Source organism: Humulus lupulus, chromosome 4 (assembly GCF_963169125.1).
Source record: "Humulus lupulus chromosome 4, drHumLupu1.1, whole genome shotgun sequence".
NCBI lineage: Eukaryota > Viridiplantae > Streptophyta > Magnoliopsida > Rosales > Cannabaceae > Humulus > Humulus lupulus.
The window spans coordinates 87,830,087-87,857,548 of NC_084796.1; the positions used below are offsets into that span (position 1 = coordinate 87,830,087).

General features: G+C 32.1%; 3 protein-coding genes and 1 long non-coding RNA gene across 6 annotated transcripts; all 4 read right to left on the reverse strand.

Annotated features, from left to right (window-relative positions):
- Positions 1 to 1,056: 1,056 nt before the first annotated feature.
- On the reverse strand, positions 1,057 to 5,556 carry LOC133830613 (heparanase-like protein 1). Its single transcript, XM_062260627.1, has 10 exons — positions 5,275 to 5,556; positions 4,101 to 4,362; positions 3,951 to 3,987; positions 3,605 to 3,788; positions 3,334 to 3,482; positions 3,007 to 3,240; positions 2,306 to 2,495; positions 2,059 to 2,184; positions 1,863 to 1,962; positions 1,057 to 1,606 (listed from the first exon to the last, which is right to left on the reverse strand). The coding sequence occupies exons 2-10, from the start codon at positions 4,314 to 4,316 to the stop codon at positions 1,217 to 1,219; spliced, it is 1,626 nt and encodes a 541-aa protein (XP_062116611.1). The 5' UTR covers positions 4,317 to 4,362; positions 5,275 to 5,556; the 3' UTR covers positions 1,057 to 1,216.
- Positions 5,557 to 12,978: 7,422 nt separating this feature from the next.
- Positions 12,979 to 18,008, reverse strand: LOC133830614 (uncharacterized). Of its 2 annotated transcripts, XM_062260629.1 has the most exons (4): positions 17,479 to 18,008; positions 17,247 to 17,328; positions 16,300 to 16,380; positions 12,979 to 13,646 (listed from the first exon to the last, which is right to left on the reverse strand). In XM_062260629.1, exons 1-4 carry the CDS (start codon positions 17,620 to 17,622, stop codon positions 13,240 to 13,242), a joined length of 714 nt encoding a protein of 237 aa, XP_062116613.1. In that variant the 5' UTR covers positions 17,623 to 18,008; the 3' UTR covers positions 12,979 to 13,239. The 2 variants fall into 2 exon arrangements, with proteins under 2 accessions (XP_062116613.1, XP_062116612.1); XM_062260628.1 differs by having other exon boundaries at positions 17,247 to 18,005.
- Positions 18,009 to 18,994: 986 nt separating this feature from the next.
- Positions 18,995 to 19,963, reverse strand: LOC133832356 (uncharacterized). Its single transcript, XM_062262713.1, has 2 exons — positions 19,384 to 19,963; positions 18,995 to 19,260 (listed from the first exon to the last, which is right to left on the reverse strand). The coding sequence occupies exons 1-2, from the start codon at positions 19,961 to 19,963 to the stop codon at positions 18,995 to 18,997; spliced, it is 846 nt and encodes a 281-aa protein (XP_062118697.1).
- A 3,200-nt stretch (positions 19,964 to 23,163) lies between these two features.
- LOC133829065 (uncharacterized) lies at positions 23,164 to 26,726 on the reverse strand. Of its 2 annotated transcripts, XR_009891497.1 has the most exons (4): positions 26,157 to 26,726; positions 25,996 to 26,074; positions 24,498 to 24,563; positions 23,164 to 23,366 (listed from the first exon to the last, which is right to left on the reverse strand). It is a non-coding gene; the product is annotated as an uncharacterized LOC133829065 (long non-coding RNA). The 2 variants fall into 2 exon arrangements; XR_009891496.1 differs by having other exon boundaries at positions 25,996 to 26,726.
- Positions 26,727 to 27,462: the final 736 nt, after the last annotated feature.

The following is a 27,462-nucleotide window of genomic DNA, read 5'->3' on the forward strand; positions in this document are numbered from 1 at the left end:
ATATAGATCTTTTCAAAATATGAAAAAAAAAATTATCAAGATTATTGAAAAAAATATATATGAAATTGATCAATGATTATATTTTGTATTTTATCATGTCTTGATTTTAATAATTAATTATGAATTTATATCTATATAGAAAATTGAAACTAAAAGTATATGCTTTAATTTATTCTTTATATTAATATTAATTAATTTTGAATAATAAAATAATTTAATAAATCAATTATAATACTAAATTAAGTTAGAAAAGGACAAAAAAACATAAAAAATGAGAATTTTTAATGTACTCTAATTACTTTTCACTTACCGTAAAATATATATCGATTGTGTTTGGTAAAAATTTTATTTTTGAATTTTTTAAATACAAAAATAGAAATATTATTTTTAATTTTGTTTCTTTATTTTAAAAAAATAAAAATATGTTTGGTAATTATTTTTGTTTTTTGTTTTTTGTTTTTAAAAACAAAAAATAATAAATGTGTTTGATAACTTTTATTTTTATTTTTTGTTTAACAACACAAAATAAGGTGTTGATTTAAAGAAAAGAAGACAAAAAAAAAGAAACGAAAAAGTCGAAAACGGTTTTAAAAAATTTAAAATTAAAAAAATTTTATTTTCAAAATTTAATAAATTTTAATTAAATTTTTAAAAATAATAAATAAAAATAAAGTTACCAAACACCATTTTATATTTAATTGTCAAAATTTTAATTAGTTAAAACTATTTTTTTAAATGTTACCAAACACTACCATTGTTTTCCTTTTACAGTATGTATATATAGAATTTTTTTCAAATTTACCGTGTATGTTGTAAATTTTCCTATAATGTATTAGAAAATACCAGTTTTGTATATATTTTATTAGTAAAATTACTTAATTAATTGATACTGTTTCTAAATGATAAACAATAATCTCAGTGACCAATTCGGCAAATAACAAAAACTTGGGAATATTAATGTTAAAAACCCTAAATATTAATACAAGACAGTTTGGGCTGCATGAAACTCTAAATTCTAAGGAGAAACTCAGACTTTAAGAAATACAAGCAGAAATATAAATAACACGTATTTTTTCATATACAATGTTTATGCAGAGTACTAATTTTAATCATTTTATTGCATTTCTCACAATACTTTGAATTGCCATAAGCTTACAATTATGCAATAAATATAAATAGTATTGTGAAAATGAGCTTTTGAAATACCATGAGAGAATCAGGCACAAGCTGGGGCATCAAAGTTAGGCAATACAACAAATTTGATGGACCTAGAAATGATGGAGAGTGGTGAGTTTACATCAGCAAGGGTTGGTTCTAGATTTGGGATGTTTCCATCTTTTGTAATCCCCAGTGGAGTACCATTCAGAAGCATTGTTTTACTTCTTAATTGTCCATTTGCTGGTGTCAAAAGGTATTCTTCTCTATACAATGGCTCATCTGATGTTTTTCTTCCAACCCAAGAAACCGATCGCTTGATGCCACGAATGAAAGAACTTTGTATGTGAATGGTAGTCTTTGGATTCACCAACTCACTCAAACCATTTTCAATTTTGAGAATAAATTCAGTCTGGTTGCTTATGTTGATCAGAAGTAGAGTTATGCCCGCCTGTAGTGACAACGATGACAGTTGTTGGTTAGTTAGTTAGTTACTCTTGTAAAATCAGAGCATAATAAGAGTAGTTTGTGAATATGCCGTGGAAGAGTTGAACCATCTAACTAGACAACAATCATGTTTAATTTAAACTTAACTGATTGAGCGCAACAAATTCTCATAGATAGTGATGATGAACCAAATAGACTTGTTTGTAAATTTGTGATTCTTGTATGACATAAACAAAACTAGTACAAAGATTAAGACTTACTCTTTCCTTGGCACAATGGGCATAAATACGTAGAAATGGCGAAGCATTGGTCATAACAGAAAGAACATTCTCTCCCATTAGTTGGTTCCATAGCAGTGCACTTTCAAAACCAAAATAAAAACAAAACCAGAATTTGTCTATCAGATAACAGAGGCAAGTAAAATGTTAGAATATGTGATTGTGGACCATTTCTAACCTGTAGTAATCAGGGTTGGGAAGAAATGTGTCTTTGTCAAGGAGACCATAGTTCCCGCCAATTAGTGACTGTCTGCAATACACTTTAGAATTATACACAGCTGCCATTCCAAGCTGATCTAAGTACCTTATATTCGAAGTTGGATGAAGAGGTGCAAAAAGGATCAATACATGGAAAGAAGAAAAAGAAACATAAAGAGCTTATCAAAACTGAGAATTCAAAGGAGCCATGAGACAATCAAGATTACCAAAAACTGTCGATATATGTATCAGAAACATTACGACCACCACTGTTATAGGCCCCTCCAGACTCTCCAACCCATGCAGAAGCCCAAGGACCATGCTGTTTCAAGTTTTGGTCAAGATCAATGAATGTGGTTGCTGTCTTGTTTAAGTAATGGGGACTCAGTATTCTACTAACAAGTCTGGGATCATCACCTGACAACAGGAGTTGTGTTGTAAATTTGTAATAAAAAAAGAAGTAAACGAATATGGTACATATCTAAGAGTCTCATTCTAAGATCAACCGTTGACTGTTTACTTGTACCCTTCTTATGTAACAGTGTATCAGAAGGATTGAACACTAAGGTAGGTAAGACATATTTCATGCCCCCCCCAAAAACCCCATGCTAAAACTTCTATTGGTATAGATTATATTGACTTTTTTGGACAGAGATAGATGTTCTCTTGTCTTGTGTGTGACAAGAAGTTTACAAGTTAATGGTCAAGAAAATATTTCATCGGATAAATTTGATGCAAGTCCTGTGTCATCTCCTTATTACAAATTATTTTGCAATTGAGGTTCATACAAAACTCAGTTCCATCTTAGGAAAAGGAAAAATAAACAATGAAAATGGAAGACCTTATGAAATTAGAAGCATAGAATATGTTAACATAACAAATTATGCATCTATACATGGTAAGAGCTTTAGGAGCCAAAGTGACCTACCTGCACCCAGATTGTAGAGGTGATGGGAAATGATATTCACTACACCTGAACCTGTGACCTGTAGAAGCTTAGTGAACCACTTCTGATCATAAAAGCCTCCAGGTGCAATAAGTGTGGGCTTTATCTCAGACTTTTCATACAACTCATTGATTATTCTCCTCAGATTAATCAAGTCTTTTCCATATTGTTCAGGAGAAACTCTTGCTCCAACGCCATTTCCACACAGCTCATTACCTACAGTGGCTTAGGCATGAGAGAAGAAAGAAAGAAAAAAAAAGAAGCAAAATGAAAAGACAAAACCAAAGAGATTTGGCCATTGTTCTATACCAAACTCCCATGAATCTATCTGATATCCCTTTAAGACAGTATACTTCATAAAATCATAAGCATTGCCAGAGTCCCAATCTCCTCCCCAAGTACTCTTGTAGATAAGGTGCCTCCCATGAAGAGCATTCAAGCCAAATGTCACAATGGCTCTGAAAACATTAGAGAAAAAGAATTGAAAAAAATAAATAAATAAACATACAAAGGGAAACGCATGAAATGCTCTTTGCATGAAGAACTTCACTGAAATCATGTTCATAAATCCAAATTTTACCCCGTCTTACTAAAAAACAGGTTCAGCTCATCCCACTTCGTCAAATGTAAACATCCTCTTGAAAACCCAAACAATCCACCTTTCCTTTTTTGAAACGGATGGCAAGGATCTTTTAAACTTTCTACATCGTACAATACTCGGTCTTGCAAAGAACCTCCAATTCTGATCCTCAAAGGCTTGAATGCTGTCAGGCAACCAGTTTCGAATTGAAATGAAAATATAATAACATAACACTGATCCTTAACTCCTTGACTTAGATTTGTCAACAAGAACATTCTAGTGATTGAAAAAGGTGTTTGTATTTTCCAAACTAACACACACACTTATAAAATGTAAGTGGACAAACCTTTAATTGCCTTGAAAAGTATAGGATGGGATAAATTCTGAAAAAGGAAAGCAAACCACAAAAGCCAACAACATCAAATTCTTTTCTTCTCATTTTGTACCGTGGAAAGACTAAAAAAAGGAAGTGGAAGCAAGATTGACAAGTTCTTACCAAATTGATTATGGAGGCATACCCCCATGGACATTGGTTGTAGTTACATTTATCGTGAGGCCACCAATCAAGTGTGGCACAAATATAGTTTTGATCTATTTTTGCAGCAGCTCTAGCTCCATCTACTATAATATTACTATATGCAGTATCTTGCACTTGAGCAAAAACAGCTGGGAGAGAAATCAGAAAGACAACTAAGGAGAGGTAACATTCCATTGGTTAATCTATGACGGCAATTCGACCACCAGCTCAACTAGTTTGGCTACAGCATAAGAAGATATAATTTAGAAAAAGAAACTCATCTACTTTCCCATGTTTATAAACTGAATTACGTTTCTATACTACAATTAGAAAGGGAAAAAATAGTAAGAAAAACTTTTGCAGGGGTCAGATATGTAAACCACAAGTGATTGAATGATAAAATGTAACACTCGTATATGACATCTCAAAGAATAACAGGCAAATAAAAAAGGCGAAAGTAAAGCTAGTATCATGTAATCAGTTTATAGAACTCATTTCTCATAAGAGTAACAGAAATTTGCTCCCCAAGACTAGTTCAAGTTCACCAAAAGTCAGACAAATTTCTTATCTTGTAAGAAGTGTCAAGAGATTTGAAATCAAGTAAAACAAAAAATTCAAATAGCTTTCTTTAATTTTCTTTTTAAAGGATGAAAAACTTAAATCTATAAAGAAATTTGAAGCTAATAAACCAGCAGCATAGTTCTGTCTGAAAAATAGATCGGTACTACTCTACAAATCCATTACAGGGGCAGAAGTTAGAGCAACACCAGAAACACTAGCACTCGCATCATTAAAAAAAAAAAAACAGCAATTAAGAAGAAGGAGATGTTTTCACACACTACAGATCAGCTTATCATGTTTTTTTTTTTAAAAAAAAAACAACAACAACAAATTTTAAGGTCTTTCCCTTCCAATCAAAAAATTCCTTAAAAACAAATAAAAACTAACAACCAACTGAGAATTTTCACAAAAGAGAAAAATTTGAAGTACTTATATAAATATATATATGTATAGCTAAATTCTAAAGTAGCTTTCTTCATAGTCCATATCAAAATCCAGAGTATACATATCACTATGACCCCAAAACATATCAAATCTACAACAACTCGGATAGAGATGGAGGAAACCAAGGCTAATCCAGATGAAAACTAACCTCAATTACCAAAAATTCAACATCGACTTTGACACGGGAGATTCAAATACTTGATAATCTTCATTCAGATAAATTGCAAATAGGGTGATCGTACAGTACAGTTCTCTTTCACTTTCTAGTCCCTATCTTACAATCTAAGTCAGGTACTAGTGAAGTGTTCCTTGATACACAATCAATAATGTATCTAGTAAACTGGGTCGGTCTTAGATTTTCCGGATCTGTCCGAAACCGAAAGGTCCACCTATACGGGATTAATGTTTTAGCTTATTGGGAGCTTTGTCCGATATTATATGCCTGAAACAATTAGTATCTTTTTAAGGAAAGGTTTTAAAACTAATTATATAAAAAGATTTTCTTATATTACTATATAATGTAAAAAGTGAATATGAATTTGACACTTGTTAGATTTCTATTTGCTAATATATACACATATTTTTCTGTCTAGCTTCAAATTTAAGTTATGCCTACACCAAATCATTCCTTCCCAGAATAATGGGTTTTGCTTTTTTTGAGAGATCCTAGTTGCTTTGTTTCAAGTCTGTTTTTTTATTACTTTGACTCTGGTTTTTCAAATGGTTATATAAGTAATGGTTAAGAATTTAGTTTAATGTTTAAATAATAGGGTTAGAATTCAAATAACTACTGAAGCCATGTGTTTTGGCTTATATTTTATTATTTATTCAGATCTAATGAATGTTTTATGAGAATAGATTAAACTAATAGTATTAGTGGGAATTAGAAATGTTTTGTGTTCTATTGAATTTTTTCATAGTATTATAATGAGCAAGCTCTTTTTTCAATATATTTTATTAGTGAAAAAAATCATAGCACATTTAATATTATATATTGTGCAAATAATTTTCTATTTTTCTTACATTCTCACCACTGACTTGAAACATACTATTGTAGAATTAGAAGGAGCTCTCTCACGTGACAAAAATAGTTTTCTTTGCTTATGGTATACTACTATATTACATTGCATTATTATGGAGTTTGTATTTTCAAATGTTATATCTCCTATTCTTGGATAAGAATTAAGTGATGTGTTGATTGGTAAGTGAAGCTTTAATTTGTTGGGGTCTAATTATATAAATTACATAAATTATATTACTCTCATTAATGCAGTGCCAAACATATTGGTCGACAGTTAATAGGTACTTCAGTACTTATCAATTTCCATTTTTCTAGGTTACTCTTTTTTTTTTTTGGGTGCATATATATGGTTCAACTAATCTTCACAAAAAAGCAGCCTTTCACCTAACCTTGAAAATGAACATATTCAGATTTAATATAGATATTATTTAAATAATAATAAATAAAAACTCACATTATTGTACAATTTTAAATTAATACTTCAAAATGTTACATTTTTAAATTAATACTTCAAAATGTTTTATCAACCCATTATTTTCAAAAATAAAGGACAAATAATATTTTTTTCCTCCAAATTATGACCATTGTAGAGTTTTGTCTCCTAATTTTTTTTTTTTTTTGCGTGGTAAAAATGCTCCCAAATTGTAGAAACTATTGAAAATGTGCATTTTCTGTTGCATTATGTTCATTTTATGAGCAGTTTAATGACGTGATTACATGCAACATACATAGTTGCAGCACAAGTCTATTTAACTAAATGAAACTAATCGAAATCAAGTTTATTGGTGCTAAACATACAAGCATTAGTTCTAAGAATGCTGATACATACATCTAGAATTTATCATTAGATTACTATTTATGTACGTTATTTCTTCTTAGACTCTCGAATTACGCTACATTTGTTTCAAAAAATTATAGGAATGCAACAAAAGGGGTACATTTTTAATGTTTTCTATAGTTCTGAGGGATTTTCACAACGCAAAAAAGTTAGGGGGGCAAAATTCTTTAAGGGTTATGGTTCAGGGAGAAAAAATGTTACTGAATAATTACTAAATCTGCCCCACACAAAATTTAACATTTAATTACTTTAAATATTTTCATAAGATCATTATGCTTGGTTACTTATTGTTTTTGCAGTAAATCTGTGTTGTTTGTATGTATCTCGTTTTTTTAATCCTTTGTTTAATTATTAATCTTTTTAATGAAATTTATCATTAAGCCCCATAATAATAATATATTTACATTAATGTTATATTAGTAAAAATTGGTTGAAACATTGGTAGGTAGAAATGGAACTAGTACCACTATTTTAGTGATTTGAGTTTTATTTCCAATGAGATTATGGCACTATATCTTAACCCAAAAATAAATAGGGATAATTACATATCCTACGGTAATATAAAAAAAAAATTGTTTTATACGGTACCTTTAATAAATTACAAAAATACGGCTCTCTCCACCCATAAATTACAAAAATACGGCTCTTCCCACCCACTTATGTATATATATATATTTACCTTTGTTTTTATTTTTTTGTCTTAATTTTTAATAAGAATTTAAGCCTATCAATTAATATAATAATAAAAGTAATAATAATTATAGTTACCACCTTCAATAAAATAAAGCAGATTAATTTATTTTTATTTAAAATAAATATATTTATTAATATTAAAGTTAATATTTATACAATTACTCAAAAAATAAATAAATATATATACAAATTACAATATGTTGTTAATTAAAATTAATATTAATAACTATATGTTATTATATATAATTAAAGATAATCACAATATTATTATTTTTTATAAAAATATTATATATATTTTTTAAATCATAGTTAGTCAAGTCTCAACACTCAATGTTAAACCAAAATCATAATCTAATCCAAGTTTCAAGTTTTGTTACAAAAATATATTTAAAGTTAAAAAATTAGTTTTGTAAATCTTTGTAATAATCATGTTAAATAAATTTATAAATATTTATGTAAATGTGAGTTACAAAAATAAATTTTTTAGTTGTGAAATTAATTTTGTAAATTGTTGTTACAAAAATGTAAAACTTGTTTTTAAAAAAATATTGTATTTCACCACTATATTTAATAAAATGTTTTATAAATAATGAATATCTTAAATTTATATTTTTAAGTTGTATAGCATATATATGATGGTTCATGTAATTTTTTGGTACAATATTGTAACAATATGAAAAAGTATAATAATTTTATGTATATTTTGTTTATGATTTTTTAACTATAAAATATTTTCGTAAATATTAGTTACAAAAATATCTTTCTTAGTTGTAAAACTAGACTTGTAAACTATTGTTACAAAAATAAAAATTTTAGTTACGAATTTGTTTGTATGTTTTATCTACAAAAAAAAAAAAAAAAATCTACAATTCTATAACTGATTTTGTAAATATTATTTACAAACACGTAACAGATATTTACAAGTTCGTAACATATATTTACTAGTTTGTAAACGTTGATCACAAGAAATTGTATTTTACAGCTTTTATTTATGATTTTGCCACTCCGTATTTACAATTTTGCCATTCCGTGTTTTTATCCAAAAATTCCGTATTTTTGTAATGTACCGTATTTTTCAAATTTTTTTTAACTTTTAGTGCATTTTTGTAGATTTCCCAAATAAATATGAACCAAGATTTTTCATTTTTCTTTTTCAAAATACACTTTGAAAAATGTTGGTTTTCAAAACATTTCTTGCTTTTTAAGGTCTCTTTATAATTGGCTTAACCAATTAATAAATATAAGTGTTTGTGTTGGGTGATATAAATATTTATAAAATTACACACAATAAAAAACAATATGATGATAAAATTGTGCATAAAAGAATTTTTGACTTTAAACAGCATGTATTTATTTAAATTTTGGACTCAAATTTTTTGCTAAATGTTAAGAATAAATTAATAGAACGTTGCTATTAGGGGTGTTCAAAATCTACTCTATCTGAACTAATCTGCATAATCAAATTCAATTTACAAAGTGGATATCCACATTTGTGTAAATTAGATTAAATTGTAAATCTAAATTTTATATTTGTGCTGGTTGTAAATACTTTTTATGTTGAAAGTAAATAATCTAATTAAATTTATAGTTTGTTTATATTATATATAATTTTATTAATATATTATATAAAAAATATGTTTTAATTATATATGTAGATATTTAATATAACTTTAAAATAATAATAGCTGTTGTATCATATAATAAAATTATCCTAATTAAATAATTATTTTGTAATTAATGTAAAACCCAACCTTAAATATTAACTATAAAATAACATAAAAATTTATATTATATTTTCTTTCATTATTGAATATATTAATGATTTTTTTGTTGAAATAAATTACGAGTTTTGGTTAAAATATTATTTATATTAGTAAATAATTTAAGGTTAAGAAGTGATTGATTACATTATGCCGATTGGATTGGATGGATTTACAATTTCATAATTAATTTGAATCCAAAATATAAAATTCACACCAAATACAAATTGGATTGGTTATCTCTTCTATATAAAATGGTTTTTTTTTTCGTTTTAATAGTTTTTTTTTTAACTTTAATGGAATAGACTTTTAAAATCAATTTAATAATATGGTAGAATAAATATTTAGTAATTATATTAATATAAATTCATATAAAATTGTGATAGAATAAATATTTTGTAATTATATTAATATAAATTTTAATATTATTAAATATCATTATTATAATAATATTTAATATAAAATTAGATGTTTAATAATTATATTAATATAAATTTAAACATTATAAAAATTATTATTATAATAATATATAATACATAATATTAATTTTTATTAAAAAAAATTATCATTTCTATTTTAATAGAAAACATGTAAGTTTTCTAACTTATATAAATTAAATATATATATTCATATTAAAAAAATATTATAAATACACTATATATAAGTATTGTGTGAACAAATAATATGATTGTGTAACTATATAAGAAATTACTATAATAATTATCTTCTATCATTAATAAATAAACTTCTTTTCTAATTGTTGAAATGTGATTTGAATAATATCATAAATATTTTGTAACTTAAATAGGGTAGTTCGTAATCTAAAATATTATCATATTATTATTTTATTTTAAAAAAATCATAGACAGTTCTTTAATTTAATTTTTAAAAAAATATAGCTATGTCATTCTTTTATAAAGATATATATAATATATTTATTTATTTATTTAAAATTGATACGATAATCATAAAAATAATTAATAAATTTGAAATAAAACTAAATAAACGTGATATTGATCTACTAAACAACTTTAGTTCTCTCCCCTCAAAAAAACTCTAGTTTCCTAATATATATATATATATAGCTAAGAAAAAAATTATGACTCGACCCAATACTAAAAAACATTATTGTTAAAAAATATTCAACCTAAAAATAAAATTAAATAAATAAAAAAGCATAGAACCTGTAACAATGGAAAACTGAAGCAGCAATTGTGCTTACTGCTCTAGTCATCTTCTCCAGGCAAAATCAGTGACATGGTCCAGCAAAAATCTCCAATAAAAATCGATATTCTCCAATAAATCTCAAATCATCTTAAAAAAAAAAATTAAAAAAACACTTTGTTAATATCATTTATGCCGTTTTCTTTTATTTGTGTAATTCTTTCAAAAGGTAGATATATTCATGTAATGGAATTTGGAATTAGAAATTTTAATGTTTTTTCTAATTATTTTTAAATATAAAAATATTCAAACCAACAATATGTTTTATACTTTTATATGTATATATACTTATCCATTTTTGTAAATATTACGAGTAAGGGTTATGTAATTATAAATATATATATATACATATATATATAACTCAAAAGAAAATAATAATCATACTTACAAAGGTACGAAGAGAAAATGAGAAGTATAAGAATGAGTGAGTGGAGAAGATAATCGCTGCAGTTTATGAATTTGTATGTTTGTCTCCATTGCTAAAGAGAAAAAATAGACAAGAAAGAAAATGAAAACCCCATATTCTTATAGGATCTCTCCTCATTCTCCACCTCTTTTCCTATTTATATATAATCCTCTAAACAATACCTTAACAACCAATTTAACATAACTACTTTATTTATATATATTTATACATATCTTTTGATTAATTCACCTCGACACTACCCAAACTTTTTTATTTTTTAAGGTATATTATCCAAGTTTTTTTTCTTCGGTAAAACTACTCAAAGTGAACAAACATGGTTAACTACATAAAATGAAAATTTACGGTAAAACTACCTAATATTTTTTTTTTTACAATAAAACTACCCAAATTTTTTTTTGCAGCACAACAACCCAATCTTTTTTTTTTACAAAAAAAAAAATACCCATTTTAAATGCTTAAAAATAAAAAAAATTTAAACAAAAAGAAAAAAAATATATATATATATATATGAAAATTTGTCTTCATTTTAATTTTAATAATTTTTTATCTTGTTTTCATGATTTTCTAAAAATTAATGAATAATATTTTAATTTTTTATGAATAAATTACTTTTTGTTGACATTCTTTACCTTCTGTTTTGTGGTAATTTTAATCATTTTATATTTTTTTTTACATTCTTTACTTTTTTGTGTGTGTTAATTTTAATCACTTTTTTTTGTCTTGTCTTCATATTTTTTTTTAAATAATGAATAATTTTTTAATTTTTTGATATTCTTTACTTTCTTTTGTGTTAATTTTAATAAATTTTATTTATCTTTTCTTCATAATTTTCTAAGAAATAAGTAATTTTTTTTTTTAATTTTTTGATATTCTTACTTTCTTTTTTGTGTTAATTTTAATCATTTGTTTATCTTGTCTTCCTAATTTTCTAAAAACTAATGAATAATTTTTTGTATATTTTTTCTTTTTGTTTAATTTATTTTATGTCTAAACATTTAAAATGGGTAGTATTTCTGTAAAAAAAAAAAAAAGGTTGGGTAGTTTTGACGCAAAAAAAAAAATTGGGTAGTTTTGCCATAAAGAAAAAAAATATTAGGTAGTTTTGCCGTAAATTTTTCTTCTATCTAGTTAACAATGTTCGGTAGGTAGTTGTGAAAACTGTGTTTTTTGTAACCTTGGGTAGTTTTGTTGCAAAAAATAAACTAAGGTAGTTAACTGTAAAAAATAAAAAAATTTAGGGAGTTTCACCACAAATTATCCTAATTTTTATTCCCGTTTTCTCTTTTGTTCCTGGCCTAACTTACTCCTTACACTTCTAACTATATTTTTTTAAAAAAATAAAATAAAAAAATATTGTTCAAATTGAACAATGATACCGATATAGTATGCATATATAAATAGGAAAGTTCATTGGAATTAATTGTGTTATATTTACTAAAAAATAATTTATATAATAATATAAAATCTCTTATAATGATACGGTGTTTAACATATCGAAAGTAATGTGTCGTTACTGGGATTCTTTTTTTAAAAAAATACCTTGCCTTTTTTAGAGACAATTTTAAAAATTACTTTAATAATTAAATCTATTTAAGTATTCATTCGAATCAAGATTTCTAATTTTAATGACTGCTTATGTCTAATCAATAATTTTAATGTCTGTTTCTAATCAATAAATACATATCTGATTTGATAAATACGGTTCCAACACTAAAAATTTTATAACGTCAATGCCTAGAAATCTGTAATAAAAAATTGATCTCTTTTCTTGCGTGACATGTTTTCAATACTTTATATAATTTTATTTTCGTTCACATTTCTTACCCACTTTGCTTGTATTTTTTGGAAATATTAATACATGCGGTTTTGATAATAAAAGGGTAACATAATTTCTATTTAACCTTAACTGGGATGTTCTAATATTTTTTGAGGAATTTATTGAATACAAGCTCATGATGAAACACACAAAAGCGACTTGCATTTCATCCCTCCAGTCAAAAATGTAGAATCGCTATTTGAAATTATTTGGAAACTACAAATGATTACCACAAAAGAACAACAAGCAATTGTAAATATATGCACATTTTGCTTTATCAAAAGAAAAGAAAAAATCCTTAACTTTCTCATCCAAAGCTGAGGCCAGTCAAGGTTTAGACTGTCTGCCTGTTTGAGTTGGTACGTGTTAAGGGAGACACCTCATGGTCAGGTTCATCTTCCTCGTCAGAGGATAAGTAGGATGACCCCATCCATGCCTTAAAACCTTCGCTAATCCGTCTTTCAACACCTGGTGTGACTTCCAAGGGGTTGGCTACGAACATCTCAAGCCCATGGTTTTGACTGGAATCTCCATTGTCGAGATTGGCTGCTTTCCTTCTCAGGAAAAAAGCAGTTCCCCCGTACAGAATAACCAAACCCCAAGATGCAAACTCATAGCACCAAAAGAGGGGTTTGGAGCAATTATTCCCCAGTGTCAAGAGGCTTGAACCAAAAAACAAAGCAAGAAGACCAAACACAATTGCAAAAATAGCATTTAAAATGGACAAACAGCGGACCCCACCTGCATATTGCAAAAAGGAGAACTTCAGAAACCACTTATTTGCGGTTGCGTTTTACTTAGATCTATTCAACATGATGAAACAACTTACGAGAAACATTTAAAACTTTTCTCAAAAAAGATATGAAGAAGAGGAAGACAAGTAGATTAAAATGAAGGATTGATAACCTAGTCCACACTGTTCATACATAATCTAGGAACAATAGCACAACAAGGTGCATCACAAGATAGAGAAAAGAATACAAGGACCATCTAACAAATAGTTGCAAAATATGTTTTAGGGCCTGATTAGTTCGAAATTACAAAAATGTCATTTTAAAAAACATATTTTTGAAAATGTGATTGGTTACGCTGTCTGCTAACTATATTTTAGTTTTAAAAAACTGAGTCATTGATTGGTAAACAATATGAAAATATAACATAAACAGAAAATGTGATTGGTGAAACTGAATCTGAAGACCAAGAACGACATTGAACAGAAATGACCATTTTCTTAATAAATATTATAAACTAAGCAATCATCAACCAAATTCTATGCAATGCACCAAAACCAAACTTGAATTGGACATATAACTTGTTTATAAATGAATTCCTCTAAATTCTCATTATGATTCAAAAAGTGAACAACATAGATTTCAAGAGTATCCAACAACAATAAATCATAGAATACCAAAAAAGCAACATCACTATAAAAAAACAAGGGAAATTGAAACTAAAATAGCTAATGAATGACAATACAACACCAGCTATTGATTAAGACTTAAAATTACAATACAAAGTACATATTATAAGGAAAATACATGAAAAATAAGCTTTAAATGCCAGCTCTAAATGGCATTGTGTAGCTTTAAATCATTACAGATGCAAAGGGACTGTAGTGATAGTAACATCAAATGCATTAGTTTAAGCCTTATAAATATATGTTATGAGATGGACTGTAAGTCCATACGTCCAAAGCAACATCTGAAGGTATATATATATATATAGATGAGAAGAGAGAGGACCAATACCAGAGCACAGAATCACCACCATTCATATCCTTTCATACATTTATCATTACTTCTATTGTATGCTTTGTTTTTAATTTATATATAGTGTATACATGTAGAGTGAAGTCCTTAATTTGATTCCCAACCAAACCCAGATGTCATTTAGTGACAGAGTGTTATTAACTAAGAAGTAATGTAATAAGCAGATGAGTAGATATGATGAGTCACCCATTTATGATTCATCACATGCAAACAATGCACCATGTCCTTTATAAGAAAAGATTTCATATATAATCATAAGCCAAAACAATACACAAACCGGAATAGCCTCAAGGCAAAATACAACAGGAGATCCCTGGCCACCAGACTTTAGTGCTTTGTAAAGTAAATGCCAACTTAGCTAAAGAGTAGCCTATGGTATTGACATCCCTATAACAGTGCATAAAAGAAACAGAAGCAAAGTCTTTGGCCAAATGATTAATATCAGCAAATATCATGCCAAAGGAAGATAGGCCCCCGATTTCGTACTAATAGTGTCTCAAACACGAGCACAGTCCATCTCAACAATGTACCATGTTCCCCCACATGTTATGTTTTTATACATTATTATTTATTATATAAATGCTATTGGTATTGCTTTCCTTTACGACCATGAAACAACTAGTACCACATAAAGATGATAATATCTTCTTGCACGCAGTAAAGAAAATGACATATTAGACAAGAGAAAGATAAACTTGAAAATTAATTTCATAGAAAGTGTTAAGAGAAAAATGAATAAGAATCATCTTCAAATCTTTAAAAAACAAAGGAGAACTCCATTTCATCCTCCAACGATGACATACACAAATCAAGATATTACATATAAATATATATGTATATATTCAGTATAGATCTTACAAAAAACTAAATAAAATAAACTAATAACCTTCCACAACAGATTCAAACTTCAAACCCAAAAGCGATACATTATGTGGTTTATGGCATAGGAGAGGGAGGTCAGGAGGTGGAATCGACCAGGCAGTTAGGAGGGCCAGTGAGTCGCCGTTGAGGGAAGAGAGACACTGTCTTTCACGAATGGTAGAGATAAAGGGAGCAGAGAGAAAGAAAAGAAGTGGATTTTGCTTTTGCCTTTTTGGGAATAAGTTTTACAAAATGAAAGAAAACTCGATTTTCTTGTTTTTCATTACAACACAAAATTCAGATTTTGATTTGGTTTTCAAAAACATCCTACCAATCACTTACTATTATGAAGCCTCACAGATTTTAAGATTTTATAATGATAAAATTGAATTTGGATTCACTATCAATCAGGCCCTTAATTCTTTAGTGCGCTAACAGAGAGAGAACAGACCATAATAAAAGGGTATAAATAAATACTCTCAGTGATCAGTAGCCACAATTATGGGAGATGAAAATATCCTCCTAACACTATATAGAACATTAAAACAACAAGCCAATAACCTAAAATAAAGCCAACTAAATGTAAGAACATACACAATTCAAATACCGTGAATACAGTAGCTAACTTGACATCTCCCTATGACTAGAACCAGAAAAGTACAGAGTAAATTAATACAATCGAAAAGGCAACACACTGATTACAACAAATTAGCATTCAACAAACAGCGATAAAACAAACCAATTCAAAGTGAGAGGCAAAATACCTCGTTTTGAAGCACAATAGCTATTTTCAACGACCTTTAAGCAAATATGTCTCATTGGAGAAGAATAAGCAACGGTAATGCCTGCAGCATCATAATGAGCGCATGAAAACAAGATAGCGTTTTGACATACACATATAGGGAAAAAGAAATCTGAGAACCCAATTAGAATTTGTAATTTAATCAATTTAAGTATTAATTAATGTCCCTTCAGCTGCAGACTAACTTTTTTCACAAAAAAAGAAACGAGAATATTATTAATAAAATAACATACTAACAGTTTCCTTCTTATTTTTGGCAAGAGCCAACTAATATTAAGCTAATGTTTGATGCACTACAGTAAACTATGACTTCGGTCAATATCATATGATTAAATTATACTTTAGTCCTTTACAAAATATGTGCATGTCAGAACAATAATATAAAGTTTCTTGGTTTCATCCATGTATATAGAGAGAGATCCAATGTCTTACGTGAATATCTAGCTGCCATCTCCCTGTCTACGTAAAAGAGGGCTACAATTGTCCATCCTCACCTAGACCAATAACAATATGAATCCTCCACTACAACCTATCAACTCCTATTCTCAAATGTTGGGCAATAACTATTCCACCAAGAGCGTGTCTTGATTACATAGAAGAAGCAAAAATGTATACACGACAGTAAGCTAGATACCAAGTTACATACAGAGCTTTCCCTAAATATACTTCTTATTATGTAAATCACCAATGCAATATTATCCAACTAAGTAGCCGAAACAAAATATGATTCCATTGTACCACATTCTCCTACTTTTTCACTAATTAACAACCATTCACATACTATATTCAAATTCGCACTTTTTAAGAGCACAAATTCTCATTCTCAAATAATTTCGAAATTTTCATAGCATTGAATCAAGAAGTTCAAATCTAAATAATATAACAAAGAAAGCTTAAAATATTTCTTACCCGCTATCAGATACACAACAGTTAGCAAGAAAGTGATCATAGTAGGAACGAAGCAAACCATCCAGAAATAATCCACAGTTTCCTGATCCGTAAGATAAAAAGAATGCGGAAAGAGATCAGAATCCCCTCCTTTAACGTTGATCGGAAGTGGCTGAAGCCCCCGGTCACCGCAGAATGGTCTGCTCCCAGGGTCAGCCGGAAAAACCATCCTCAACGTAATAATCACGCATACCACAACGACGAGACAAACTACAGCCATGAAAGCTACCAAGAAAGGTCGCTGAAGTTTGCCCAATGCTCTGTCTTCTTCCTTGAGGCTTTCGTACTCCGGCTTCTGCATAAACGCCTGACGAAGCGCGTCCCCAATAATCGCCATTGCAGTGAATATTGATGTACTCGTATACAACAAAAGACCAGGAAAACGCAAATGAGGAAGTGCAGTGCGGTGAAGTAGCCCTAGTTACAAGTATCGAAATTTAGGGAGAAACTGGGGTTGGGAAAAGAAAGCCAGGGCTTGGTGTTGGAAATTTAACAAAATATGTACATAATAAGGGGATTATTAGGGCATGGAAGTTCGGGGAAGACATAGGGAGGAGAAAGGAAAGAGATGCTTTGGATAGCGTCTGGTATTGAGTGCGTCTCAGTCGAAGCTACTGCTACTCCATTGCCGAGCCAATGTCGGTGTTCGTGAGAGTGAAGGCGGGTCAGTCGGTTTTCGTGAGGTTGTGGGTGGGTGGGTGGGAGAAGGAGAGATCGGCTGGTAGAGAGAATACGAAATGAGAGGAATAAAGAGAAGGAAGGATTTTTTGGTCCAATGCTAAGTTTGGAGCATGTTTTTCCCAAAAAGTTTAACTTAAAGCATAAGGGTGTTAGGATGGATACACACACAATTTGAAAATAACACAAAATTAGCGGGTGTGGTTTTAATATAAATAGGTATGGGTGAAAATAAGTTAAACGACATGATTAAATTTAAGGTGAAATCCAAGTTTACAATGTAAACGCAAAATTAACTCATTTAACACGATTAAATATAAATTGCTAAAAATGTTGTTAACCTGAACTTTACATATTTATTAATATACTTATAATATATTTACTATATTCATTTAAAAATTAAAATAATAAAATAATACTTTAGAGATTTTATAACTATATAATATTTTATTTTGGTGTATGATTTTTTTTTTATCAAGAAGAAAAGAAACTTCATTGAACAAACCAATTAGTACAAATGATGAGCCAATTCACCCAAAACTAACAAACAAACTGTACAACCAGCTAACAAATAGCACCTGAAAACACCTTAGTTACATTGGAGTTTCCTAATAAAAAGATGGTTTTGAATAGAGATCTTTCTATTATTAACAATGTATAATCTATACTTGACTATATTTATAACTTCCTTAGCTATACTATTAGCTGTCAAATAATAGCCATAAAAAACAAATCTATTCCTGTTCCGCCAAATGATGTAGATAACAGCTGCCACAACCAAGTTCAGAATAGAAGCAGTAGTACCAAGCCGACCATGGTCAAGCCAAATTACTAGGCCAAGCTTTAAAACCAAACCAAGAAAAGATGAGGTTAAGAATCATCTTGGAAAGGCAGCACTCAAAAAAGAGATGAGTGTGACTTTCATTGTGATCTTCACAAACTGGACATAAGAGGCTGTTCAACTAGAAGTTGAATCTGGTCAAATTGTCTCTAGTGAGAAGGTGAGCATTAACCATCTGCCAAAGAAGAAATCAGTGCTTAGGGAGAGTCAGCTTACACCAAACAGCATGATGATAACCCACCAGCTGCTGGTTTAAGGTACTGTTATACAGTTTCGAAGGCTTAAACCTCCCTGAAACCCCAGCAGCAAGTATCTCTGTCTTACTGAATTTGCTCCTTAAATGGCATAATTTCCTCCAATACCAGCTACTATCTGGTTTCAAAATATAATTCCAGAAATTGACACCCTTCAGATAGATATCCTTGATCCATTTGACCCAAACTAAATCCGAATTTTCTGAAATGGCCCAGATGTATTTAGCTAATATAGCTCTATTCCAACTTGCCCCATCCCTAAATCCGAGACCTCCATAAGCTTTAGGGAGACACACCTATTGCCAAGAAGCTATATGAAGCTTACTCCTGTTCCCTGAAGCTCCCCACAGAAATCCTCGGAAAATCTTCTCAACCTCCTTAATAATGCTCTGAGGTAAGACAAAGACACTCATCCAGTAATTCCTAAGACCAAAAAGAACTGAGTGAATGAGAAGCATTCGACCTGCAAAGGACAGATGCCTACTGGTCCAAGACAACAGTTTCAATATGATTTTGTGAAGAATTATATCACAATCCTCATGTCTCCACTTAGTAGGCCTCATAGGCACCCCAAGATACCTAAGAGGGAAGGATCCTTCAGGTAACTGAATCTCTTGGGCAATAATCCTTCTCTCGGTTGCAGTGACTCCTCCAAAGTAAATATCAGACTTATTAGCATTTATAGAGAGACCAGTAGCAGCACTAAACTTCACTAGGACCTCTTTAAAAATGCTAACATCCGAACGAGTTCCTTTACAAAAAAGAATCAAATCATCAGCAAAGCACAAATTGATAAGCTTAAGGCTCTTACACATGGGGTGATATCTGAATTTAGAAATCTGAGTAGCATGTTGAAGGCTCCTAGTCAAACACTCCATAATAAGCACAAATAGAAGGGGAGACATTGGATCACCCTGACACAGCCCCTTCTTACCCTTATGTTATCCCCAAAAATTGGAGTTCGATGACGTGGCAATAGAAATGAGAAATTGCAAGGAATGGTTGGGTAATTTGGCTTAGGAGTGACCCGGTAGCCAGTGAAAAATTTTGACTGGCCAGTCAAGTGTCATGACCGACCAGTCATGACCTTGGCCGACCAGTCACATGTTTGTCTGCCCAGGCATGACTTTGGCCGACCAGTCATGACCATGTCCGACCAGTCATGACCTTGGCCGACCAGTCATGACCTTGGCCGACCAGTCACATGTTTGTCTGCCCAGGCATGACTTTGGCCGACCAGTCATGACCATGTCCGACCAGTCATGACCTTGGCCGACCAGTCGCATGTTTGTCTGCCCAAGCATGACTTTGGACGACCAGTCATGACCATGTCCGACCAGTCATGACCTTGGCCGACCAGTCGCATGTTTGTCTGCCCAGGCATGACTTTGGCCGGCCAGTCAGGTGCATGTCTGCCCAGTTAGGTACGTGTCCACCCAATAAAGTGTTTTGCCGACCAGTGAAGGTTTGGTCGACCAGCTTGAATGTGATATGGATCGACTAGACAGAGCAAGGCTACGCAAAAGATCCCAGAAACGGCTTCAACAAGAATCAGTCTTACTTGTGCGGGAATTTCTCAGATTATCCCATAAATATAGTGTATCGTTGTATTTTGAATATTATTGTTAATTAAATATAGTGAGAATAATAAAATATCTCGATTATGGGGGACATCATCTGTACGATCCTGAGCCTATAAATACAAGGCTCATGGCATCATAAAAGGGGATTCGGATTTCAATTTTCCAGAGAGAGAATAATTGTATCTTGAGAGAAGTCTTGTATTCTTGTAATCTACACTGAAGAAACTCAGTTGACTCAGGTTCATCTGATCTTGAGTGTAGATCTATAATCATAACTCTAAGTGGATTAGGCTATTACCAACACATTGGGGCTGAACCACTATAAAAATTGTCTGTGTCGTTTATTTCTCTTGAAGGTTTTTGTCGTTTTGACGTCTATGCGTCGTTGGCCAAAAACACGGTCAACATTTTGGTGCTTTCATTGAGAACCTAAAGAGAAAGACAGATGATCCCTGTAGCATTATGGCACCTAAGAACACCAATGCGGCCTCCAAGAAGCCAGGTTCCTCTAAAGAGCCTGCCAGATCAGAAGGTCCTGGCCCTCAAGACCATGAGACTGAGCCTAGAGTCATGCTCGAGGACGTGACTCCAGAAGTTGAACAACTCCAGGAAGCCATGGGGGCTTTCCAGGAGGAAATGGCACAATTCAACGACAGACAGGAGGCGTTCGCTAAAGAAATGGCTAGGCAGAAGGCTGCATTTGAGCAGCAAAGACGAGAGATGGACGCTAGGAGTGAGGAGATCCGGCAACAGCAGGAGGAGGCCGATAAGCGACATCGCGAGGCTCCACTCACTCTGGAGGCAGCTACGCAGCTGGCCCAGGCCAATGCCCAAGCTGCAGCACGAGGAGCAGCCACCCCAGGAGCAAGGACCACAGAAGCTGGTCGCAAAAACACTGATAGACCAAACTCTCGAGGGCCAAGCAGAAGCTGGAGTAACCCCCTGGTCGGGAAGATGATGGGGTCCGCTCTAGAACTGCATCAACACAGAGGGAGAACTCTAGAACTCCCTTTAGGAGCCAACGATCAGAAACTTCGAGATCAGGAAGTCACCGATCGGGCAGTAAAAGGACTCCACCCAGGCAAGATCAGACCAGGACTCCTCGAGATAAGAGGACTTCACAATTCAAAGATGGGCATGGTTGTGATGAGGCTAATAGTCATCACACCGACCAGTCAAAGGATAAGGAGGGCAACGACCAACAAGGAGGAAAAGACTGCCCGGGGCGTACCGAAAGGCCTCCACTGCACCCTGGCTAGCAGCGCAGTGGGAGAGCGCAAGTCCCGCGTAGTAAGCCCTCTGAAAAATCGAAAAGTACAGTGTTCGATCGGGCAGGAGAGAATCCTTCCTGGAAGGATCTGAGGGACGTTATCACCAACAACAGAAGGACCGTCCCGGTCGAAGGGCAAAATCCGAACCGCCCTGCCAGTCAAGTAGAAATACTTGACGACAGTGCACCAGATGGTAATGCCTGAACAGGCGGTCAAGACCTTGGAACTTCACCAGTTGCACCAGCCATCCAAGCCCATCTTGACATGCTAACGGCTGCAGTGCAAGGTTTGTCAAAACGACCTTCCAGTATTGATGCGATAGACCACCGAAGTGGCAGCCCATTTTGTGCCCGGATTAGAGCAGCCCAGCCTCTGGCAAAATATAAAGCACCGGTGCTGCCAGTATATATAGAAAAGACAGATCCCATCAGACATGTTGGGAAGTTTGAGGACCAGATGGAATTGCTCGGAGTAAGTGATGATTATCGGTGTAGAGTTTTCCCGACTACTTTGTCAGATACCGCCCAGGAATGGTATTGGAAGTTTAAGACGAACTCCATAGCCTCTTGGGAGGCATTCAGGAAGGAGTTTTGTAGACAATTCAGCACTGCCCGGACTCCACCAGTTTATGCCAACCACTTGGCAGATTTCAAACAAGGGAAATATGAGTCTTTAAAGAATTATATACAGAGATTCATGAGAGAAGCCAATAGAGCAACTGTTGTAGGAGACGAGGGGAAGATGGTTGCCATATCCGCTAGGATAACTTATCGGAGCCCTTTGTGGGATAGTATATATAGAAATCCAATTTCAACACTTCAGCAATTTCTTGACCGAGCAGACAAGTATATGAAATTGGATGATGCAATCGAGAAAGAGGAGAATGGCATAAGCAATCCGGGCGGATCAATTGACTCTCCTAATAATGGTGGAAAGAAACGTGGAAATAACGGGTCTGACCACCATGAGGAAAAGAAAGCAAAGTTGAGTTCAAATGAAAAGCCAACCAAGTATGAGCCCCAATTCACTAATTACACCACTCTCTCGGCCAACCGAGCAGAAATATATCTTGCTAGTCATGAAGAGGTTCCCTATAAGAAACCTCCACCCATCAGGAAAGAGATGAGGAAGAGAGATATGAATAAGTTTTGTCTTTTCCATGGAGATTATGGTTGTAACGACCCAGATTCTCAAGACTCGATAATGCGGAAATATAAATGTTTTCATTTAACAAAATGTCTCAAAAACCCATAGAAAAAAAAACTTTTTAAAAAGTCGTATGGCCATACTTAACATTTAGTTACAAACATGTTTTATAAAGATTAGAGTGAGTCTAGTTTAGGAAAATTACACAACATTTCCAAAAATAAAAAGGCTTCCCAAAAGGTCGGTCCACATGTACATTTGCAAGGAAGACTCCAGCGCTTACTGCTCTGCCTTGCCCTTGCTCTTACCTACAACATGAAACAACTAGGTAAGCGAAAACGCTTAGTAAGATCAACTTCCAAACAAAGCAGATAGAGAAATAGGGATCCGGACCCATCCGGACCCTACACAATCAATTTCAAGAACGCTAAAGCGTCCTGGAAAACTTATGGTCATGCCTGATAACCAATGATAAATTAATTCGTAACTAGATAAAAATCCTGCACTCAGAAAAATCCCAGAACAAGCAGATATATTATATCACAACTATATCTTATCAACAATTATATCCCTGCACTCAGAAAATCCCAGAGCAAGCAGATATATTATATCACAACTACATCTTATCAACAATTATATCCCTGCACTCAGAAAATCCCAGAGCAAGCAGATATATTATATCACAACTATATCTTATCAACAATTATATCCCTGCGCTCAGAAAATCCCAGAGCAAGCAGATATATTATATCACCACATAATTCGAGACCAACGCTCGACAATTTCCAACAATTCATGCGTAACGCGCCCTCCAACATAATTGCTAATCTGTAAAAGAGAACTGAGTCCCCACACTAAGATCTAGCCAATAAATATTCTCATCAAGGGTAACTATCGTGTTACCTAGGGCATCGCTACATATTCAAGAGTGTAATCCAATTTACACGATTTTTCGGAGACTTCTATGTTAATCAGTGGTGCTGGTGAGCAGCTGCCCCTAGGGTGTTCAACCTCACTCAATCTTGGCAACCCCTAGTATCTCTATGCACTCTCACGGAATGGCCAATATTCACGGCTGCTATCCGGGAATAACTTATCAGAGCACTTGCTCGGATTCTAACCGTCCAATGATTAAGTAAGCATGAGGGCCCCTAGGTCCCATTTATCTTGGCGCCCCTAGGTTTAACCAGCTTATCCTCATCTCATGGCCACTCGTCGCGGTAATGAACCGGACATAAATAAAATCAAGCAGTGTGACGGGGATCAACCGTCTAGGATATGACGGACTTCTACCGTTCATATTTTCTAAATCAGCACTCACTAGACTAATGTCTCTAAGCAACTTTCTATGACAGCCTATATATATGCATGTATCCCTATACTAACATACAAGACAATAATCATTTCATGTTGCAGCCATACAATATAAGTTGACTTACTTGGAGTCCTTAGCGCTCAGCAGGTTTTCACCCTCCAACGTTCAGTCCAGTTACGCTTAGCCAATACTGTAGTTATCCATACATTATACTCGGATTAATTATGGCACTCATAATTCATTATTATTATTTTGGGCAGTTTGGTCATTTTAATAAAAGTCATTTGTAAGGATTTATAATCCTTATTTGGTTTTAAACCTATTAAGGAAAGTCATACAAAATATTCGAGACTAAACCCTAAGTCTCGGGGAGACCTATCCTAAGGTCTCGATACCTAGGCTCGGGTATCACAATGGTATTTCCCCACAACCCGCTAAAAATCTTACTCTTTCAAGGTATCACTATTAACCCGCACTTTCGACTAGTCGGTTAAAATATGTAAGATTTTAGCCGGTATTATATCCAGAAAATACAAATAAATTCCTTAATTATTTTTAAAGAAAATAAACTCTTTAAATTTTCCTTTTATTTTTCTTAAGGTTTTAATATCTAAAAACCGTTTTAAGAAAATTGCCTAATTTGTCTTAATTAGGAAAACCGTTATAAATTTCTCATCTTGACTAATTAATTTTCCCAAAAGCAATTAATCAATTTTACTTACTAGAAAAATAATTCATTTAACTCAAAGGGGTAATTTTAGTGAAAATATGATTTCAAGACTTACCAATTTATATCTTGAAATAAACAAAATTTTACTTTTTACCTTATGTTCCAAAATCTCATTTTTACACTAAGTGTGAAAAACCTATTTTTCACATTTTTAACTACATACTTCGTTAGTTCATAACTTGAAATTTACTTACCCAATTGTTACCAAAATTTCCCAATTCCATTTTTGTTATGCCATTTAGGTCTTTGTAAAATCTTAGGTCAAAATGAGCATTTTTTATTGGTGAAATCATTTTCCAACAATGAGGTAAAAATGACCTTATTTTCAAGTCCTTATTTTTTCCAAACTTTGAAAGTTAATAACTTTCAAACTGTTCAATATTTTCTTACCAAATTTTACAGTGGACTAATAGGTTATGCCAGAAATATGTCCACAAAATTTTAGAAAAAACTGGGTTCATTTGCCCTATACAGTAGCTGTCCAAACTTGGTTCCGAAAATGAGAATACGAAAAAACAGATTTTTACCTAAACTTTGAAATAGCATAACTTACTCATTTCTAAACATTTTTTAGTGTTTCAAAAGCTCAATTTTATGTACTCAATCTCAAAAACATAACAGTACAATTTAATTTTACAAAAACAATATACAGTGGCTACTTGACCCCTTGGAAGTCACAGCTTAAAACATGTTTTGTTTTAGGGTATCCTACAAAACCCTTGGGGGTTTTGGTTCCCATTTTCAAAAATCAATACACATGCATCATAAAAATTATTAAACAACTACCATAACCTTATTACATCATCAACAAGAAACTCTAAGCATTAGATATACAAAATAATGCTTAAAACTAAAAACCATACAACAAAATCATCAAAAGTAAACTTTTTACCTCTTTGGTGTTCTTGCTTAAGGTTTGGACCTTCCTATAAGCTTTGACTCCTTCAAAACCTTTCAAAAACCCTAACCAACTTCCTCCAACAACATAGGTAATTAGCTATTTGAAACTCTATGATTAAAACTTGACAAAAGTCTAGATTAATGAAACTTTACCTTAGGGAAAACCCTTCCTAGACCAAGACTTAGCTTCCAAGTTTCTTTGGTGTTCTTGGGGTTGAAAATGGAGAGAACACTTGAGAGAGTCTTCAAAAATCAGATGAGAGTGAATGAGGGAGGGAGAGTGGTCGGATTTGGGGGTTAGAATGGCTCACCCAACTCTTCAAAATATCACAAAACACTTGAGTGATTTTCTACCCACTTGCCCACTTGACTTCTTAATTAAATGGGATTTGAATTTTATAAAATTGGGTTCACACCACTCTAAAATAGCACATGGCCAGCCACCCTTTTCCATATATGTGACCATTAATTTTTTTTTTATTATTATTTTTTTTATTTTTTATAAAGGTTAATAAAGGTTTATAAGAAGAAAAGTCCAAATTGACTTTTGACACCTTTTTTCACTCTTATTAAGTTTTAATCACCAAACTTAACATTAATTAATTAAATTAAATGTCTCTCACATTTAATTTAATTAATCACATAATAAAATTTAACCTAAGGTCCATTCATGGAATAAAATTCCCCATTTCGGCAAAATTAGGCATTTAACACAAAATGCCCTAAAATTTCCATTTTCTTTTAGGTTTATTATTTTTTACCAAACTTTAACTTTTATGAATGTATTTTATGCCCAAAATATAATTTCCATGATTTTTCGTTTTATTTTCCGAGATTTTTACCCGATCAGGGTTTTTGTGTCGGTTCAGGACTGAAAGTCTTATCTTGACTTTTAAAATCACAAAATTCATATTTTGGCTAGCAATAACTCATGGAATACTTACAAACAAAATATAATATTATTTAAAATAATATTCTTAACCCGGGGGAAAAATACTGACCCGAGTCGTTTAAAGGTACCCGAAAACGTAGGACGTTACAATGGTCACGACACGAATGAATGAAATCACCTCAAGGACGAGATAGAATTTATTCTCCGGTCGGGAAAGTTGAGGAAGTACCGGGCAGAGACACCCCAAGGAGAAGAAGGCAGCAGCAATCCTGGGTTCAAACGACAAAGATCTCCACCCTTGCAGCCCGAACCTGTGGACTTTACCTTAGACACTATATGTGGAGGTCCACACTTGGCTGAGGAGAGCAGCGAAGCAAGGGAGAAGTATGCTAAGCGGGAGTGCTAGGATCAGGAGCCACTGGAACGGCGAGCGTCTGTGAATACATTATTTCTAAATACCGCTTTTAGAGTGGTAGTTTAATTTCAAGTTGTTTAACTTATTATTTAAATTTTGATTTATGAGCTGGTTATTTGCTGACCAGTCATCTATTTTTGAACAATTTTTGT

Bases quoted from the DNA above. Each gene is read 5' to 3' on its own strand.
- LOC133830613 (XM_062260627.1), bottom strand. From the start codon at position 4,316: ATGGAATGTTACCTCTCCTTAGTTGTCTTTCTGATTTCTCTCCCAGCT. The intron at 3,988-4,100 runs GTAAGAACTTGT...TTCCTTTTTCAG, and splicing joins ATGCCTCCATAATCAATTTG to AATTTATCCCATCCTATACT. The intron at 2,185-2,305 runs GTAATCTTGATT...TTCGAATATAAG, and splicing joins ACATATATCGACAGTTTTTG to GTACTTAGATCAGCTTGGAA.
- LOC133830614 (XM_062260628.1), bottom strand. From the start codon at position 17,622: ATGGCGATTATTGGGGACGCGCTTCGTCAGGCGTTTATGCAGAAGCCG. The intron at 16,381-17,246 runs GTAAGAAATATT...ATGATGCTGCAG, and splicing joins TGTTGTGTATCTGATAGCGG to GCATTACCGTTGCTTATTCT. The intron at 13,647-16,299 runs GTATTTTGCCTC...TGCAATATGCAG, and splicing joins CTATTGTGCTTCAAAACGAG to GTGGGGTCCGCTGTTTGTCC.
- LOC133832356 (XM_062262713.1), bottom strand. From the start codon at position 19,963: ATGTCTCCCCTTCTATTTGTGCTTATTATGGAGTGTTTGACTAGGAGC. The intron at 19,261-19,383 runs GTAAGCTTCATA...GGGCCATTTCAG, and splicing joins GGGAGCTTCAGGGAACAGGA to AAAATTCGGATTTAGTTTGG.